Genomic DNA, 19,231 nt, shown 5'->3' on the forward strand with positions numbered 1-19,231 from the left:
TATTTTATAATGGACGGAAACATGTATGCTCTGTGGAAAATGTTTATTACCATAGGCCAATTGTATGTTGTACATTTTTTATGTCCTGAAGTTCAATAAACAAATTTAAAAAAAAAAAAAAAAAAAGATATGCCAGCCATGGGGGACTCCAGATGTGGACCTCCTGGCATCGTGACAGAACACCACGATCCTCTACCAATAGGGGTCGACGCGCTGGTCATTCCCTGGAAACAGTTCAGGCTCCCTTACCTGTTCACTCCCCTTCCTCTCCTGCCCAGACTGCCAAAGATGATCAAGGCGGAAGGGGTGCCGGTCATATTGACCGCCCCGTAGTGGCCCAGGAGGGCCTGATTCGCAGAAATTATCAATCTTCTCACAGGCACTCCCTGGAGACTCCCCGACAGACCAGATCTCCTGGCTCAAGGGCCGTTTTAACACCCAAATTCTTGGTTGCTCAATTTGACGGCATGGCCGTTGAAACCACAATACTGAGCGCAGCGGGCTTTTCGGACCGAGTCATTAATACAATGATCCAGGCTAGGAAGCCTTCCTCTTCCAGGGTCTATTATCGAGCCTGGAAAGCCTATTTTGGCTGGTGTGAGTCTAATCATGTCACATCTATTCCCTGTTCCCTGCCATCTGTCCTAGCTTTTCTCCAGGCAGGGTTAGATGACGGTCTGGCCCAAAGTTCCTTGAAAGGCCAGGTATCTGCTCTCTCTATACTTTTTCAAAAAAAATTTGGCTACCCGCTTACAGGATAAGACCTTTCTGCAAGGAGTGGCACATGCGGCCCCTCCTTACAGATCCCCTGTGGCTCCATGGGATCTTAACTTGGTCTTGGAAGCCTTGACAGGTTCACCCTTTGAACCCCTACTGGAAGCTCCCATGTCTTTGTTGTCCTGGAAGGTGGCATTTCTCGTAGCCATCACCTCTATTAGGCGGGTTTCAGAATTTGCGGCATTGTCCTGTCGCCCTCCATTCCTAATTATGCACCAGGACAAGGTTGTTTTGCGGCCTCCTCCTAACTTTCTTCCCAAGGTGGTATCGGCCTTCCACCTGAACGAGGATATAATCCTTCTGTCATTTTGTCCCACTCCAACCCATCCTCTGGAGCGTTCTTTGAATAAGCTAGACCTAGTCAGGGCGGTAAGGATCTATCTGGCCAGGACCGCTCCCTTCAGGAAGGCGGACTCACTCTTTGTTATCCCCAATGGGGTGAGAAGAGGCCTGCCGGCGGCCTCTAAGGCAACAATTGCCCGCTGGATCAGAATGGCAATTCTGGAAGCCTACCGGGTAAAGGACAGGGTGTCCCCTGCTGGGGTCAAGGCCCATTCAACCCGGGCGGTGGGCGCCTCCTGGGCAGTACACAACAGGGCATCAGCCATGCAGTTGTGCAAGGCTGCCACATGGTCGTCCGTGCATACCTTTTCAAGGTTCTATAAGGTCCATACCTATGCTTCAGCAGACGCCAGCCTAGGGAGAAGAATCTTGCAGGCGCAAGTTGTGAGTTCTCCGACCTGAAGGAAGTTTCTGTCTTTTCCCACTTCAGGGACTGCTTTTGGATGTCCCACAGTTCCTGTGTCCCCCAATGAGACGAAAGAGAAAACAGGATTTTGGTTGCTCACTGTAAAATCTGTTTCTCAGAGTCTTCATTGGGGAACACAGCGCCCTCCCATGATTTTATTACGTATAATGAATATATGATGACTTACATGATATGTCACCTCCTACTGCTTTTTCACTAACTGATTGTCCTACAGCCGGTCGGAGGGGTGTATACTGCAGAGGCGAGTTAACATTTTTTTCATGCATACTGTCAACCTCCTAGTGACAGCAGCACACACTCACAGTTCCTGTGTCCCCCAATGAAGACTCTGAGAAACAGATTTTACGGTAAGCAACCAAAATCCTGTTTTACATAGGCCTGCAACTTCCAGTGAGATTCCCTTTAAGGCTTCAAGTCTGCAGTCACTCTTTGTGACTACAGACTTGTGAATCCTCACATCGTGCGCACTGGAGGCTGTGAGTATACTCTGGTGCCAGCGGTCATGTCATCGCAAATAAACGATTTGTATACTTCTGGACACATTCCCACTAGACTTGTCCAGTCTCTCTCAATGCACTTGCATTCAGTGACACTGCGCTAACCTCATCAGCACTTGACTGAATGTTTGCAAATCGCATACTTGTGGTCACTTGTCTGCTGCTCCCAGCAAATTCTCACCGTGCGCAGTGGGCGCGATGTGAGGATCCCCAAGTCTGCAGTCACACAGTGGGTGCAGATTTCTAGCCTTAGGCCAGACAACCCCTTTAAAAAAAAAAAAGTGTGTTCTGGAAACAGCCATTCACTTAATTAGTCCTTTGCTTACAAAGCTGTGTCAGTATGTAGCAGCAAATCTCAAAAAGTAGATATGAGCCCCTGTAGAAAACCCAAAAAGTGACAGTGGATGAAACTTTAAGGACAGATTAATAGCAAATCAGATATTTTTGTGACAGGTCCTTAAATTATTTGACATGTCGGATTTCCCAAACTCCACAGTCATGGCCAAAGGTTGAGACTGACAAATTTTGGTTTGCACAGAGTTTGAGGAATCAGTATTTTCCGTTCTTTTAGGCTGGTTTCACATTTGCGCTTTTGTGCGCAGCGCATCGTGCGCACCCGTGCGCACCTATGTTTAACATGACGTGCGCATGGTCTTGCGCACTTGCGTTTTCGTGCGCATGCGTTTTTTTGTCTTTTGCGCCAGGCGCGCCAGACGCAACATGTTGGATTTTTTGGTGCGCCCTGTCTCGGCAAAAAAACGCATGCTTGCGCACGGAATGCGCAAAAACGACACATTGAAGTCTATGGTAACGCATGCGTGCGCATGGTCTTGCGCACGGTTGCGTTTTTTTGCGCATGTGTTTTTGAGTGAAACAAGTCTAGAATGTTCTCTAGACAATGGAAAAAATGTCACACCTAAAAACGCATGCGCATAAAAAAACGCAAACGCATGCAAAAACGCATGTAAAGCGTGTGCATGACGTTAAAAAAACGCGCGTTTGTATTGCGTTTTTCTTTGCGTATTTTTTGCGCACGATGCGCTGCGCAAAAAAACGCTAATGTGAAACTAGCCTTAGTCAGATGTTTTATTGGTTACTGACATACAATATGGAGCTTTTCAGAAGTTTTTATACTTTTATTATTAACAAATGCATCAAATTTCTGCAAAGATTCAATATTTACAGCGCTGACCCTTATTTTTCCCAGACTTAATGGAATTAACATCTGGGGAGTTTACTGGTCATGGACTAAAAATGTTTATGTTTGGATCACCATGTCATTTTGCTATCACTTTTTCTTTTTGATATGATGCTTCATCACACTGCTAAAATCATTGTTTATCACTAAATCGCTTCTGGCTTGACGAGAGAAGCTGGTCTTGGAAAAGCTGGTCTTGGAGGATGTTTAGATAACACTGCCATGAATAAAGAATGGTATCAATCAGAATTACAAGTGAGGCCACACCCCTGGATGAAAATGGTTTACTGTTGGCATGACACAGGAATCGTGGTAGCAGCAACATTTTCTTTTCCAGATAATCATTTTTCCAGATGTCCTTAATGAAATGTGATCATCAGAGAAAACAATTTTACCTCAGTCATCTGCAGTCCAATACCTGTACTTTCTGCAAAATGTCATGTTATTTGCCGATATTCTTGACACCACTGAAGTCTCCAAAAGCCTTTGCCTCACTGTATATGCCCATACAGAAACCAGTCTGCTGCCATTCCTGAGCAAGCTCTGCAATTCTGTTGAACTCATTTCCAAGCTGAATCATCTGTAGCAAATGGTCCTGGCACTAGCTGGACTTTCTTGGCACTCTGAAGCCATCTTCAATGCACTTGAACCTCTCTTAAGATAATGATTTAATAAATGATTGATTTAGGGGCAACCTTGCCTGCATCAATGACTGTCTGTGAAGTCCTTTTGAAGCAAAGCAATAAATACAGCACGTTTCCTTTGGATGTACACATGATGAGCAGAAAAAGACACTGATTTCATAAACCAGTCCCCTTTTAAAGCAACCAGTTTACTCTAACAAGTCAGGATGACAGTGATATTAGCTGTCTTACCCTCTTTAAAACTACTTTCTACTGAGCCAACAAGAAGATCCCTGCAACTGCAACTATTTGCAGTTCATCTGATCATTCATCATAAAAAAATCGAAATTTGCGTTACAAAAAATGAAGCTGTGAACATTGCGAAAACAAAACATTGTCAGTCTCAAAACAGTTGGCCAGGACCGTAAATGAATTTGAGCAGCGAGGTCTTACCTTTCATAGTTTCTGTTGTCTGTATCAGTTCTGTCACAGCTGACGCAATACGTTTTGAGAAGGTTGTGAGCTGATGCTTTCCTTCTGGAGTGGGTTTCTGCAATATCTAAATGCAGAAAAACCAGTGACTAAATCAGATTTTGCATTAACTTTTGTTGTAGACTACCTCCCTAAAAAAATGTACTCACATTTAGGACATGTTCCAGCATCTCCAGGTATCCTAGCGTGCATTCCGTGCCATATTTTAGTGCTCGCTCCCTTGTTTCCTCACCTATGTCTGGATGATAAACGGCTTGCTGCAAAAACAATGCTCACTTGTAACTCGCAGACATTTAATCTGTACATATTTACATCACACATTGTATCTCCAGGTATACATAACTCACCTTGCAGGCTGTCAACATTTCAGACACTGCTTTGCGGCTCAAGTTGGCAGTAGCAATGACATCTTCCTGTCTGCAAGAATTCCCAGCCGCTACTGCTTTGGCTGTTGCCACAGTAATTCCTTTGCTCATGCGGATTGATTCTTCTGGTGTATTGGTTTTTTCAGGTATATCTTTAGACTGGAAGACCTGGGAAATAATATTACATTAATTGTTTGCTTTTTTAACGTGATACTCCCTGCTCCCAATGCCTCCTGCAGTTCAATGGCGTTGTCCATAGGAAGGGTTAAAAATCAATGGATTTCTTTCAAGATATATACATACTCAGAATTGAGAGTCCTCAGTGGTTGATACCTTTTAATGGCTAATTGAAAAGATGGCAACAAATTGCAAGCTTTCCAGACTACTCAATGTGTTACCATCTTTTCAGTTAGCCATTAAACGGTATCAAACACTGAGGACTCTCAATTCTGAATATTTTTTTATGTACTGGCTAACATGGTACAAAGATACCGTATATACTCGAGTATAAGTCGATCCGAGTATAAGTCGACCCCCCTAATTTTGCCACAAAAAACTGGGAGAACTTATTGACTCGAGTATAAGTCTAGGGTGGGAAATGCTCCATAGATTATTCCCCCATATGATGTCCTCAGAAGAAACTCCATAGATTATTCCCCCATATGCTGCTCCCATAAGAAGCTCCATAGATTGTTCCCTCATATACTGCCCCCACAAGAAGCTCCAGATTATTCCCCCATATACTGCCCCCCCATAAGAAGCTCCATATATTGTTCCCTCATATGCTGCCCCCACAAGAAGCTCCATATTGTTCCCCCATATGCTGCCCCCATAAGAAGCTCCTTAGATGATTCCCCCATGTGCTGCCGCTGCTGCTGCTGCATGTAAAAATTAAAAAAATGACATACTCACCTCTCCGTCGCTGGGTGTCAGATTCTCACCTGTCCTGCGTCCATGGCTGCTCACCGCTATCTGCACGTCATCAGTCAGTGACGTTCAGACTGCAGGGGGCGCGGCGCGCACTAACCACGTCACCGCGCCCTCTGCTGTCTGAAGTCACTGACCGATGACAGACAGCAGCAAGCAGCCATGGACGCAGGACAGGTGAGTATCGCTGTACTTACCCGTCCTGACGCTGTCTTGAGCCCCCAGCTTCTCCGCGCTCTCTCTTCCTGCCTTCAGCGGTCATGTGGTGCCGCCCATTAAAACTCATCAATATGCGCATATTGATGAGTTTTAATGAGCGGCACCACGTGACCGCTGAAGGCAGGAAGAGAGAGCACGGGGAGAAGCTGGGGGCTCAAGACAGCGTCAGGACGGGTAAGTATGACCTGACACATCCGCCCCCTCCGACCCCTTTGTATATGACTCGAATATAAGTCGAGAGGGGGACTTTCAGCCCAATTTTTTGGGCTGAAAATCTCGACTTATATTCGAGTATATACGGTATATATTTTTCCTGTTTCAAGATATTTAAAACCTGAACAAGGACAGTAGTGTAAAATATTAAAATTAGATCGAGAATAATTGAACAGAGGCGTTTTCGATCCAGTACTTGGATCTTTGTCCGATTCATGTCCGGATAGCTAGGGTTCTATGTTTAAATGCAGTGATTTTTGGCGTTCGGTTATTAAAAAAAAAACAACTGGTGTTTGGATATCAAAACTTGTTTGCATACAAAATTACAATCAAAACATTTTACAATTCATATGGTCACATAGAGCAGGATCCCATCACTAACACAAGATCTAGTGGTGACAGAGAAATATAGCACTCAAAAGCATACAGCTTCCCCAGGCTTCTGCATGTGTATTTGTATAAATAATTTTTTTTTTACTAACACTACAAAATAAAATAAAAAAGTAATATTTCCCTAAAGGAAAGTACCCAGCTCTCCTAGGATTTTGCATGTGCAAAACAGAACATGCATAATTTTACAATTTTTATTGTATATATGGGAGATGAAAAGAATATATAATGTATGTGCCTGCAACAAAAGAATACATATGTAAAAAGAACCCATTTCCCTAAAGGTACTAGTATTGAATACAGCTTTTCCTTTTAAGATATGTTCCTTCTCAATATGAATCAGGAAGGCAGGACCAAAATGTACGTTGGGGCGGACGCGCACCCCTCTGGATTCTAGCTATAAACTACACAGCCTCAATAGGTAATGGTTACTGTTTGGGTTGACATGTTGCCACAATGGCTAGTCATGTAGTGGCGGAGAGACTTGTATACAATGGTAGAATAATTTAATAATTTCCCTATGCAGCCTTGACATTGTCTGCTGAAACAATTGCTGTGACATTACGGTCAGTGATTTAAATGAACAATTATCAGCAGCATTATACAGAATGCAATTGTTTGCTAAATATAGCCATACCCATGAGATGTGTGTGTTCTAAGTGTTTATAGCGGACATATTTTTTTTTGTTATACAATTTTATATTCTCTCCCCCACACCAGTTGTTATACTTTTAATAATAAAGTACAGACTATTTATTATTTTGGACTAGTACATCGTTGTTTTGAATCATAATATGTAGCGCCTCCTGACGAAGATCCAAGTACTGGATTGAAAACACATGCATTCATTCATTCTTAATCTAATTTTCATGTCTTTTACTACTATCCTTTGTTTTGGCTTTAAATACCTTGAAATAAATCCAGTGGGGATGAGCAGACCCGTGGAAGTTCGGGTTCGAGCAAAACTTTACTCCCAAGTTTGTTTACCAACACTGTACCTGAAAAGTAAATTTCCCAAAGATCTGCACTTTGGACATTTGGAATGAAGGGCAGACTGCAATAAGATTATCTTTTGTACTGTATCTTGTAATACATAAAAGATTATCAAACCTCAAGTCAATTTTAAAATCACATTAATCATTATTACAAATACAATATCTCCACATTAAAAAAACTTGATGTGCCACATGAAAAACATTAAATTACTGTACAAAGACCTAGGAAAATTGCATCAGAAATCCATCAGTGCCCAAAAATCACAAAAACTTATTAGCATTTCAATATTCTTCATGGCCCGGATCAAATGGTCGATGATATATAACCAAGTAAACGTAGAACAAAGCCAGCTCACCTAAAATCCCTGAAAGTCAGCACCATCCTGTGGACAGAACACTTGGAGAAGAATAAGACAGATCTATTGGAACGATGAGAACCAGCAGTAGCAATCATGCCTTGATAAATGCATCTCCTTTATTATAAATAAATAAAACGTAGAAAAAACATTTGAAAGTTAGAAATTGTGATTCTTGCATGTTTTCTCCAAGTTGTTTTTATTGATTTATAATAAAGAAGATGCATTTATGAAGCCATGATTGCTACTGCTGGTTCTCATCATTCCTATCACATAACAATAACCAGGAGCTGGACACTATCTCCTGGATAATGGTTTTCCTCTGCTTAATGCTTTGTACTGTAGTTAAAGATTATTGTTGCGACTTTGGTGCATATTTATACCGATTTATTTCTGATTAAATCTTCACCAGTTTTTGTTTGTATAGTAATCAAGTAATTATCTAGTTCCACATCAAGATTTTTAATATTATACATTTTAAGTATAAGTAATTATTTAACAATATTGCAATTTTTAATTTGACTCCATTAACAGGTGCTTTGTGTATTGGGAGTCACCCAGTTGAGTGTATGACTACAGCAAAAGAGGTTAGTTTACTTATGGTCTGTAAGTATTGACAGACGGCATAAAAAAAAAAAAAAACTTTTGCATGACCAATGCTTTGTTTTGCTTTTTTTTTCCCCACAACAATAAAGTTCACAAATAAGACTAACCGATGCCTTACAAATTGCAGAAATAGTAATATTTATGAACATGTAATGTAGTATAGTACAATTCTAGAAAAATAAAAGCAATAATTAAAAACATTGTAATTCTGGAAAGTCTACCAGACATCAGAGTCCACACTGTAATCAGTGCAAGCGGCTTCATTATAAGCGGCTCAACAATAAACCATGTTTTCCTCACAGTTAGCTCTTGCTTGATGTGCTCAATTGTAGCTTCCAAAGCCCTTGTACCACGTGTAGCTTCATCTTCCACTGCTTTCACAGTCTTCAGCAGGGAGGTAACATTAGTCACCATAACCTGAAAAAAGTAATTATAGACTTGTTAGATAATGACACTGCTATAAAAACTTGTCTTGTACTAATTGGACTTAGTAAAAACACTTTTAAGGTGCTGAAGATGGAGGGAGTGTGATTCCAGAGCTCCAGTGACTCCAGACTTACATCGGCTCATATCGGCATTCAGCGGCTTCCTCGACCGCCGTGCAGTGCACCGCCGGCTTCCTAACACCCCCGGGCACATGATGACCCGTGGTAGAACACAGAGAAAGGCTTCTCCTCCGCACCTGCCTGACTTCTTTCTGAGGACTCAGACTGCACATGCAGCAGGGAAAATGGCAGCAGCTTCCCCTCCCACAGGATCATCTCGTTCCTCCCACAGCTCCCAGGGCTCAGAGAGAGGCGAGACCTCAGCAGATACACATCACAGTAACTCTGCACCTATGACTAGGGGGGACATGAGGGATTTCCTGGCATCTATAGCACTTCTTTAAGGGAGGACATGCAGGACATGTTAAAGGAGATAAGAGGAGAAGTTAACTCTTTGGGAGTACGTACAGACCACTTAGAAAACAAGATGTCTGAGTATGTTTCTGTTATCAACGCTCTTGTGGATGAGAATCAAGCCATGAAAGGTAGATTGGCAGGGGCATTTGATAAAATACACGATCTGGAGGACAGATCTAGAAGAAATAATCTTCGTATAAGAGGCATCCCAGAGACTATAGGAGATAAAAATCTGGCCCCCTTCCTCCAAAACTATATGCAAGCTGTCCTGCCATCGCTCTCCCCAAGGGACCTGTTAGTTGACAGGGTCCACAGGACGCCCAAACCCAAGCACTTGGATTCGTCTCTCCCCAAGGACACTCTTGCAAGGATACACCTGTATACTACTAAAGAGACCTTTCTGAGACAAATAAGAAATCCTCCTGAGCTTCCTTCTGAGTTTCAGGCACTGCAAGTTTTCCCAGATCTGTCGGCTGCTACGCTGTCTAAGAGGCGGGAATATGCCCACGTCTGCAGAGCCTTAAGGGAGGTCTCCGTGAAATATCGGTGGGGTTTCAATCCTGTGAGGCTTTTCATTACTCATGATGGAAGTACAGTCTTCTGTTCCTCTCCTAAGCAAGCGAAGGAGAAGCTCACGAGCTGGAAGATCCTTTTTTCACCGAGACAAGCTGACACGGGTTGGAAGGTGGCTTCGGAGTGGTCGGTGGCTTGACTGTACTGCATGGTATGAGTCTGGATAACTGGACTCTCCTGCTACGCTTCCTAGTGGGCCTTGGTTCGTGAACTTTTCACTTCCACCCCCCTCGTAGATCCTTGATCTGCGGATCGTCCGAACTGTTCTGGATGTTTATACGAGTGGCTCTCGTATATTTGACTATGTTTTGGTTTCTTATCTTTTTCTTTTTTACTTTTCCTTTCTTTTTTTTTCTGTTCTCTTTTTTATTTTCTTTTTGGCATCCTTTCGGGTCAATACTCTGGCCCGTCTGTAAGTATATCTGCTCCCATTTTTTCTTCCAGGTTTTTTCCTCCCAAATACCCAGGCATCTATGTGCTACAATGGACTCTCAGTGTATTTGTAGACGTGTTGGTTCTAGCATGCTATATGTGACTATATTAAGTGTGCAGTTCCATTCTGCCGGCAGCACTGTGAACTTCTCGTATCAGTATGAGTATACAAATCTTATCCTTGAATGTTAGGGGCCTAAATTCCCCTGAAAAACGCTCTATGATGTGGAGGGAGGTGGGGAGGTCACAGGCGGATGTTGTCTGCCTTCAAGAAACACATCTATTGGAAGCCGATAATTTCAGGCTTCGACACCCTCACATCCCCCACATGTTTTTTGCTAATGGTCAGACCAAAAAGGCTGGTGTGTGCATTATGGTGAAACATACAATAGCATTTCAATTGTTATCACAATATGCTGACTCCGTAGGTAGATGCTTGACAGTCACTTGCCTGCTAAATGGAGAGGTGCACACGTTGACAAATGTATATGCTCCCAATGAAGGCCAACACAAATTTTTGAGAACTACCTTTAATGATATCTCTTTAAAAGCGAAGGGTAGCAATATCATATGTGGTGATTTCAATCTCCCCATGAATGCGGACCTTGACTGCTCTTCAGGAAGGAAGAGAACTAGGAGGGGTTTGAACCTCCTATCCCATGAATTTCACCTACATGATTTTTGGAGATACTCACACGCATCGGAAAGAGATTATAGTTTTTATTCTCCTAGGCACTCCACATACTCCTGTATCGACTATTTCTTAATAGATAGTGCGACCCTAAGCAGGTGTCTAAATGCTACTATTGGCCTAATCGCCTGGTCTGACCACGCTCCTGTCTCTCTGACCCTTGCTCTTGCCCACCAGGCTGACCCTGCATTCCGGTGGCGTCTTCATGACTCATTGCTGCTGAGGGGGGAGGTGGTTGATAAGGTTTCCTCGGAGCTGGAGGGCTACTTTCAAATAAACGATAATGGGGAGGTCTCTGATGAGACCCTTTGGTCTGCTCACAAAGTGGTGGTTAGGGGGGTTCTCTTACAACAAGCTTCATATTTAAAGAAGAAAAGCGAAGCCAGTAGAGAGGCTCTGCTCTCCAGTTTACATTATTTAGATGCTATTAATAAGGCTGCACATACGCCCTCCATCTCTGAGGAGATCTCCCAAATTAGATTTAAATTAAAGGAAAATTTCCTATACAAATATGCATACAATATGAGGAAACTTAAAACTAACTTATATGCTACCGGGGACAGGGCGGGAGCGCCTCTAGCTCGCAGAGTTCGTAAACGGGAGGTCATGTCACGAATTGACCACATATTGGATAAGCAAGGTAGAGCCCTTAGGAACCCACGGGACACAGTGCAAGCCTTTGCTCAATATTACACTGCCCTCTATAATTTAAAAGATGATGCCTCCACCCCTCAACCTGACCAAACATCTATTGATGCATACTTAGATTCTGTTAATTTGCCATTTATTACCATTGACCAATTAAATTATTTAAACGCCCCCTTCGCGGCTGCAGAAATTCAGCAGGCGATTAAACAGACTAAACTTCATAAAGCCCCAGGCCCGGATGGCTTAACGAATGATTATTATAGGACTTTTTCTCAGCAATTAACACCATATCTACAGCGTCTGTTCACACACTGGAGAGACGCTGGTACTGTGATGGCCCCTAATTTAGAGGCCACTATTTCCACTATACCAAAACCGGGGAAATCACTCACACATCCCGGAGATTTCAGACCCATTGCTTTGTTAAATTCAGATGTCAAACTGTTTACTAAAATCATAGCATCTAGACTGAAACTAATTATACCGACTATTGTGTCACCAGATCAGGTGGGCTTTGTTGCAGGACGGGAGACGAAGGATGGCATACGACGTATGTTGAATTTGATTAAAATATCTGAGCTGTCTGGCCAACCCAGTGCATTCCTGTCACTTGATGCTGAAAAAGCTTTTGACAGGGTGCACTGGGGATATTTAAGAGCAGTCCTGAAGAAATTTGGACTGTCGGGCTCTATATTATCCGCAATCTGTGCCATGTACTCGACCCCATGCGCCAGGGTTTTGACGTCTGGCTTCTTGTCCGGCCCGTTCCAGATCACGAACGGTACGAGACAGGGGTGCCCGCTCTCGCCTGTTATTTTTGCGCTGTGCATGGAGCCGCTTGCCGAGCGCATTAGAATGTCGGCGGGCATTTCTGGGATTAGCGTTGGACAGGTGGAGCACAAAGTCGGTCTATACGCCGATGATGTCATTCTATCCTGTGTAAATTTAGAATCTTCGTTTTCTGCGATTATTTGTGAACTTGGGGAATTTAGCAAGGTCTCATACTATAAACTGAACCCCACAAAATCCCTGTTGTTTCCGGTGGCGGTTCCTTGTGCGGCAAAGACAAGGCTGGAGGCCATTTTTCCGTTTAAGTGGATGAGAGAGGGTATTCCATATTTGGGCATTACACTGACGGGTTCTGAGCAGATTGTGGATAGGAACTTTACTAATTTGGAAATACAGCTTAAGAAACAATTGGAGCAGCTTCATGCTGTCCAGACCTCCTGGATTGCAAGGATTAATGCCTTTAAGATGATTGTCCTACCTAAAATATTGTACCTACTCCGGTGCATACCAATGATAATCCCTAAAAAAAGAATTCTAAGATTACAAACTATGGCATATAGTTATATTTGGTCATATAAAAAGTCTAGGATCTCCAGGGCCCTAATGTATTTACCGTATAAAAAAGGGGGACTGGGGGTACCAAACTTGTTAAAGTATCATAAAGCCGCTATAATGACGGGACTGAGAGACTGGTGGCAAGCGGACAGAGACCATAAATGGCTTCAAATCGAAAACTATTATGCTACCGCCAGGTCTACCCGATATATTTTGGAGGCTGAAGCTATTAAAACTACTAAATATTCCCCACTTTTGCCAACTATGAAAGCTGCGCTACATCATTGGAGGACAGTGGTCCCATCTCTTATTAAACTATCACGCCACTCCATATCGTTAAAGGCCCTTGTGATGCATATTCCATACCTTAATCTTCAGTCATGGGTTGCTGCCGGAATTGTGAGTCTGGGAGACCTGGTGGGGAGTGGTGGGTTAATCCCATTTGACCAACTGGCTGCTGAGTTTCCGGCCACCTGGAGGTGTTTTTACCAATACCTACAAATACGTCATATGTTGCATAATTAACCGGACTCGGTTTTTTTCAATTCACAACTAAATAACACAGTTAACGGTTATTTTCTGCTGCCTGATTCTGGCCCGAGAGGTATCTCATTATTATATAGAGCCCTGAATGACCCGCCGGATAATACAAAACTGCCCTATATGATCAGGTGGGAGCGGGATCTGGGTTTTCTCTCCGAACCTGTTGACTGGGAGGAAGGATTGTGTGAAGTTGTACGGGTCTCTTCATGTGTGAACCATCTGGAGCAGTTGAAAAAGACGCACCTGAGATGGTACCAGATCCCGGTCCGAACGGCACATTTTGGAGCTGGTGGGTCTGGTGAATGCTGGAGAGGGTGTGGGATGAGGGGTACTCTTGAGCATACTTGGTGGTCCTGTCCGGTGCTCCAGCCTTGGTGGAGGGGTGTTGATTTATTGATCTCACAAGTCTTGGGTATCCAGATGACACTGATCCCAAGCCAGGCCATTTTACACATTGGCCTGAACGAAATTCCTCATATTCTTAGAGGTACGCTGTCACATATTTTGATAGCTGCTAGAGTGTTGACAGCGGCTAGATGGAAAGATTCCACCCCCCCAGAGGTTGCAGGACTAATTGATAGAATTAACACTCACTGCCAGCTTGAACTAGCACTAGCTCACTCGATGACCGCCATAATAAAAAGACAGAACATTTGGCACCCCTGGATACATAGTAGACACTCCACTGTTGCCCCGCTCCAGCCTGCTTAGCCGTATATAATTAAGATGCCGGATATTAGATATTGGATGTTGTTTGCTTTCTTTCCTTTTTGGAATATATTACTGTACTGCAGAACACTGAGACTTATTATGTGTACTTGCTGTTACACATAGTTCTATCGATGCCACTAATGCCTGTTCCTCCCCTCACCCCTTCCCCCCCTTCCTTTCCTGTTTTTCATTTGTCGGTCCCCACTTTCTGCTCCTTATTTTCTCCTCTCGTTCCCCTAGTTTCATATATATGGTGGTTGTAACTATGGTTGTCATAGTTAAAATAAATAAAAACACTTTTTAAGGGGTTGTCCACTACTTGGGAAACCCCTTCTCATTTGTCATGTTTGACCCATTTAAAATTACAGCTCGTTTTTGGTGCCAGGGCCATTCCAGCAGTGTCGGCATTTGCGACCCCGGGGCTCACGTGAGATTGTTACGTCACACGAGCCCAGCGCTCAATCAGTCCTGGCTTCAATGTTCCCGCCTTTGGACGTATTGAACATCAACAGGAAGTGAGAGCTGCGGCTGCTCTCAGACTTCCTCTTGAAGTTCGATTTGTCAGAAGGCGGGAACATTGAAGCCAGGACTGATTGGGCTCTGGGCTCGAATGACGTAACAACCTCACATGAGCCCCAGGAATGAGAGTGTCGACACTGCTGACGCCGCATAGAAGGAGAGGATTGTATAGGTGTTTTTATATTAATGGCTTAATATGAGGAATGAGAAGGGGTATCGCAAGTAGTGGACAACCCATTTAATGCATAGGGAGGTCATAGATTTCTTTTTAGTGTTTCTCTGCAGCATGTCTATTATACATACACAGATTTACAGCATGCACGTTATGTACACTCTCTGCAGGGCCCACATATACACAACACTGCAGCAGGCACAGTACATGCACACTCCGCTCTCCCTCACTCACACATACACACCCCACTTTCCTACATACATTACACTTCCAGCTCCGCCACATACACACACTGTCTAACGTTAACACATTTTAAAGTTCATTCCAAGCAGACGACTGATCTCAACCTGAAAGGTTCTTCAGTTACTCAGGACGTGCAGCATCTGTTCAGGTGCTGGTAGCATGCTCTCCTGCCCTGCACCCACCCAATAGATCAGCGTCAGGCAGGAGGAGAGAGAGCAGTTCTCTCACTGATCAGGAAGGATGTTGTGTCAACGTTCTCCTAAATCATAGGAAGCTGCTTCGGTATTATAGGATGCACACGCATTTTATTAAGATTTGTTTTTAACAAAAAACAAAAAAAAGCACATCTTATAAAATACAGTAATTTCCATCTGTCTCATCTAGGGAAGAACTCATCTTTAGAAATAAAACTTAAAGAAAAGTGGCGCTATTATACTTAAAACACACTTCAGCTGCAAAATAAAAGCAATACCACCAAATTGGCAACCAAAAGTAATCAATATGTCTGGGTATATTTGCGCTGGAAGGGTGATAAACTGCTGGGAAGAAAAGATTACCTTATGTGCATTGGTTCCACATGGCAATTAAAACTATCTAATTGCAGGTATTTGGATTTACCTTAATTTCAGGATGAACCAAGCATGAGTGATTCCTTCCGACGAAGGAAACCGGCGTTTCCGAAATGCGTCAGATAATTTGGTCCAATTGCCACTCTGTAGTGATCTTTATCACGTGACTCGTGACGTCAGACAGGTCCTTTGCCGGCAGATGCGCCGCAAACAACCGGATAAGACGAAAGAGCTGCGACCAGCGGAACGAATACAGAGAGGCTGTCACCGGCCGGGACAGTGCTCTCTCCTTATAGAGGCTTCTATGTTAACCACGATACAATAATGGGATTGAATAAAATTGCAATGGCAGACTTCTTCAAGACACACTGCACATGCAAGAAATCACTCACGCTTGGTTCATCCTGAAAGTAAAGGTACCGTCACGTTTAGCGATGCACCAGCGATCCCGACAACGACACGACCCGGTCAGGATCGCTGGTGCATCGCTAAATGGTCGCTAGTGAGCTGCCAAACAGGCAGATCTCACCAGCGACATGTCGGCGGTCCTTACTTACCTGTCAAACGCGGCGATGAAGACGTCCTCCTGCCCGCGTCCACGCGTCGCTCGTTGGCGCCAGCAGGAAGCGGCTGACGAGAAACGGCCCAGGACGTTCTCGCGCGAACATCGATAACCAGCAGGGGAGCCGGTCGGAGGTAAGTATCACACCCAGCGATATCGCCAGCAATATCGCTGCTGCATCACAAAATCGGTGACGCTTTAGTGTGACGGGCCCTTAAGGTAAATCCAAATCCCTGCAATTAGATAGTTTAATTGCAATATAGAACCAATGCACATAGGGTAATCTTTTATTCCCAGTAGTTTATCACCCTTCCAGCGCAAATATACCCAGACATATAAGAATCCATTTTTTTTTTTTAATTCGTTTATTAAACCATAAACAGGTGTACAATATACATACTGGTATATAATGTTAAACATAATACAAAGTGTACATATGTTTCATACGACATTGAAATATAAGGCAAAATGTGCATACCAGTTGTATACAGAATAAAGCAAAATACAACATCCATTAAATCATAATGGTCTTGTGTTATTACTTGAGTGAGGAGATCTGCCTAACCTCTAAACTGTACCTACATCTACAAGAACAAACTATTCCGCAGCCTACTTCCACACAATTAGCTACTTATTATGTGACATCTCCATTCTACAAGGTGAGGTGAGAGAAATTCCACCTCCCAAATCTTTTCAAATTTACCCGGGCACCCTCTGTTTTGATATAACGTGCGTTCATATGGGATAATCGAATTCACTAAGGCCTGTTTCACACTTCCGTTTTTGACCATCAGTCAAAATCCGCTGTTTTTTGGAAAAAAATGGATCCACCATTTTTTTTGGCGGATCCGTTTTTTTCCCCATTGATTTGCATTACCGGCGGATCTTGACGGATGGCCATTCGTTGGATCCGTTTTTTTGCGGATCCGTCAATTTTTTTTCGTCCACCGAGATGCCTGGACGGACCATGTAATGTTTTTTGTGCTGCAGGATCCGCATTTTTCTACTGCACATGCCCGGAGGAATGAAGTCAGGCGGAAATTTAACCTTGAAATCATTTCTGGCGGACAGAAAAAAAATTCTCTCTCTCTCTCTCTCTCCTTCCCGGGCAGCGGTTCCTTTAAAATTCTTCATTCAACGGATCCGTCAAAAAAAAAAAAAAAAAAAAACGGTCCGGTGGCATCCGTTCACATCAGTTAACAACGGATCCGCTTTCCGCCATTTTGGCGGATTTTAACTGACACAAAAAAACTGATCTGTGAAACAGGCCTAAGTTGATCCAGGACCCGAGAGAGGGAGATGAACCTCCCATCCACCGCAATGCAGTACCTTTCGTGCCGTAAACAGCGTCTCCCGTAGGAAAATCCCAACATATTGACCCCATGTCTCCTCATCCCATACTCCAAACAGACAGACCAGTGGTTCAAGGGGAACAGGAATTTGTACCAGAGATGTTAATACTGATGTCACCTCCTTCCAATATTGTGCAACGATAGGACAGTACCAGATCATATGAATAAAGTCTGCATCTGTTGAATGGCATCTCAAACATTCCGATGATTGGTATCGGCCCAAGAGTCGAGTTGGAGTCAAATATGACCGATTTATAATATATAATTGTATCATCCTGTTATTAACAGACGGAGATACCCTGATTGAGGACTCCAGGATTTCTTTCCACTCCTCTCTCTGTGTGTCTGGGATGACCCTTTCCCATTTCTTCTTAACGGAGTCTATGGTAGATTCTGTCCCTACTGACAGCATATATGTGTACAGAGAAGAGATGAGACCTTGGGGACCTTGTGATTTAAGGATCCCTATCAAGGGTAGAGACGAAATAGCATTATCTATACCTATACATCTCATATGCGATTGAAAAGCTGACCTTAGTTGTAGATAACGAAAGAACTGGGATCTCGGGACATTGCGGTGAACTTGTAATTGTTCAAAAGATATCAGAGTTCCATGATCATATAGATCACCTATCGTAAAAACATTATACTGAGCCCAAAACTCAGCGGATGGGTGTTCAAATAACGCTGGAAGGTAACCATTATTCCATAAGGGCATTTCAGCTATAATATCCACAAATCCAACCACTCTTTTTATCTGCTTCCATACTGATCGTGCCAGACGAAGCAGGGGCAACAGCCGCGGGACATTTATTTTCCTCATTTCCAAAAATCCTAGCAGGCAACTAGTTTGTGCGGCATGAAGCAGATGATCTTCAGAATTAGGGAGATGACCACCGGGCATCCATGTATTTATGGCTTTGGCCGGTCCGGCCAGATAATACAGAAAGAAATCGGGTAGCGCTGCCCCCCCTCCCTTTTTGGGTTTCTGCAAAGTGGATAGTTTAAGTTTGGGCCTGGTTTTCCCCCATACAAAAGATGTGATCTGGGAATTCAGATTAGCAAAAAAGGATCTGGGCATCACTACAGCACTATTTTGGAGAGAATAGCTAAGCTTGGGGAGTAATATTTTAATTAAATTAATACGTCCGGCCACAGACAGTGGAAGTTTACCCCAGATCGCGAATTTTGCTTTAACAATCTCCATCAGTGGATGTATGTTAAGTTGCAGATAAAGCTTACTGCCTTGAGAAATATGGACACCCAGATATTTGAAACTGGTTACAATGGGTATTGAGGAGAGAGTCTCAAGTCGTGGCATTGGAGCATGGGAGAGAGGCATCAAAGTAGACTTCTCCCAATTTATATATAGGCCAGAGTATTTACCGAATTTATTTATAGTAGTGATCACTCTTGTCAGGGTTTCCCCCGCTTAGTCCATAAATATCACCATATCATCAGTATATAGGCCTATGGTGTCTGTCCGGCCCGCTATTTCTATACCAACAATATTAGGGGAAGATCTTATACGAATTGCCAGTGC

The 19,231-nt window shown here is 43.3% G+C and overlaps 1 protein-coding gene across 2 annotated transcripts in view; it reads right to left on the bottom strand.

Annotated features, from left to right (window-relative positions):
- Positions 1 to 19,231, bottom strand: part of TLN2 (talin 2) — a 320,242-nt gene that overhangs the window by 23,571 nt on the left and 277,440 nt on the right. For both annotated transcript variants that reach the window (XM_073579419.1, XM_073579418.1), the window contains 4 exons: positions 8,728 to 8,844; positions 4,704 to 4,889; positions 4,506 to 4,613; positions 4,318 to 4,423 (listed from right to left, as the gene is read on the bottom strand). In XM_073579419.1, the coding sequence (XP_073435520.1) occupies positions 4,318 to 4,423; positions 4,506 to 4,613; positions 4,704 to 4,889; positions 8,728 to 8,844 (517 nt within the window). The remainder of the gene's footprint in view (positions 1 to 4,317; positions 4,424 to 4,505; positions 4,614 to 4,703; positions 4,890 to 8,727; positions 8,845 to 19,231) is intronic.

Source organism: Dendrobates tinctorius, unplaced genomic scaffold, assembly GCF_039654945.1.
Source record: "Dendrobates tinctorius isolate UK_male_01 unplaced genomic scaffold, ASM3965494v1 ptg000062l, whole genome shotgun sequence".
In the NCBI taxonomy this organism is placed as follows: domain Eukaryota; kingdom Metazoa; phylum Chordata; class Amphibia; order Anura; family Dendrobatidae; genus Dendrobates; species Dendrobates tinctorius.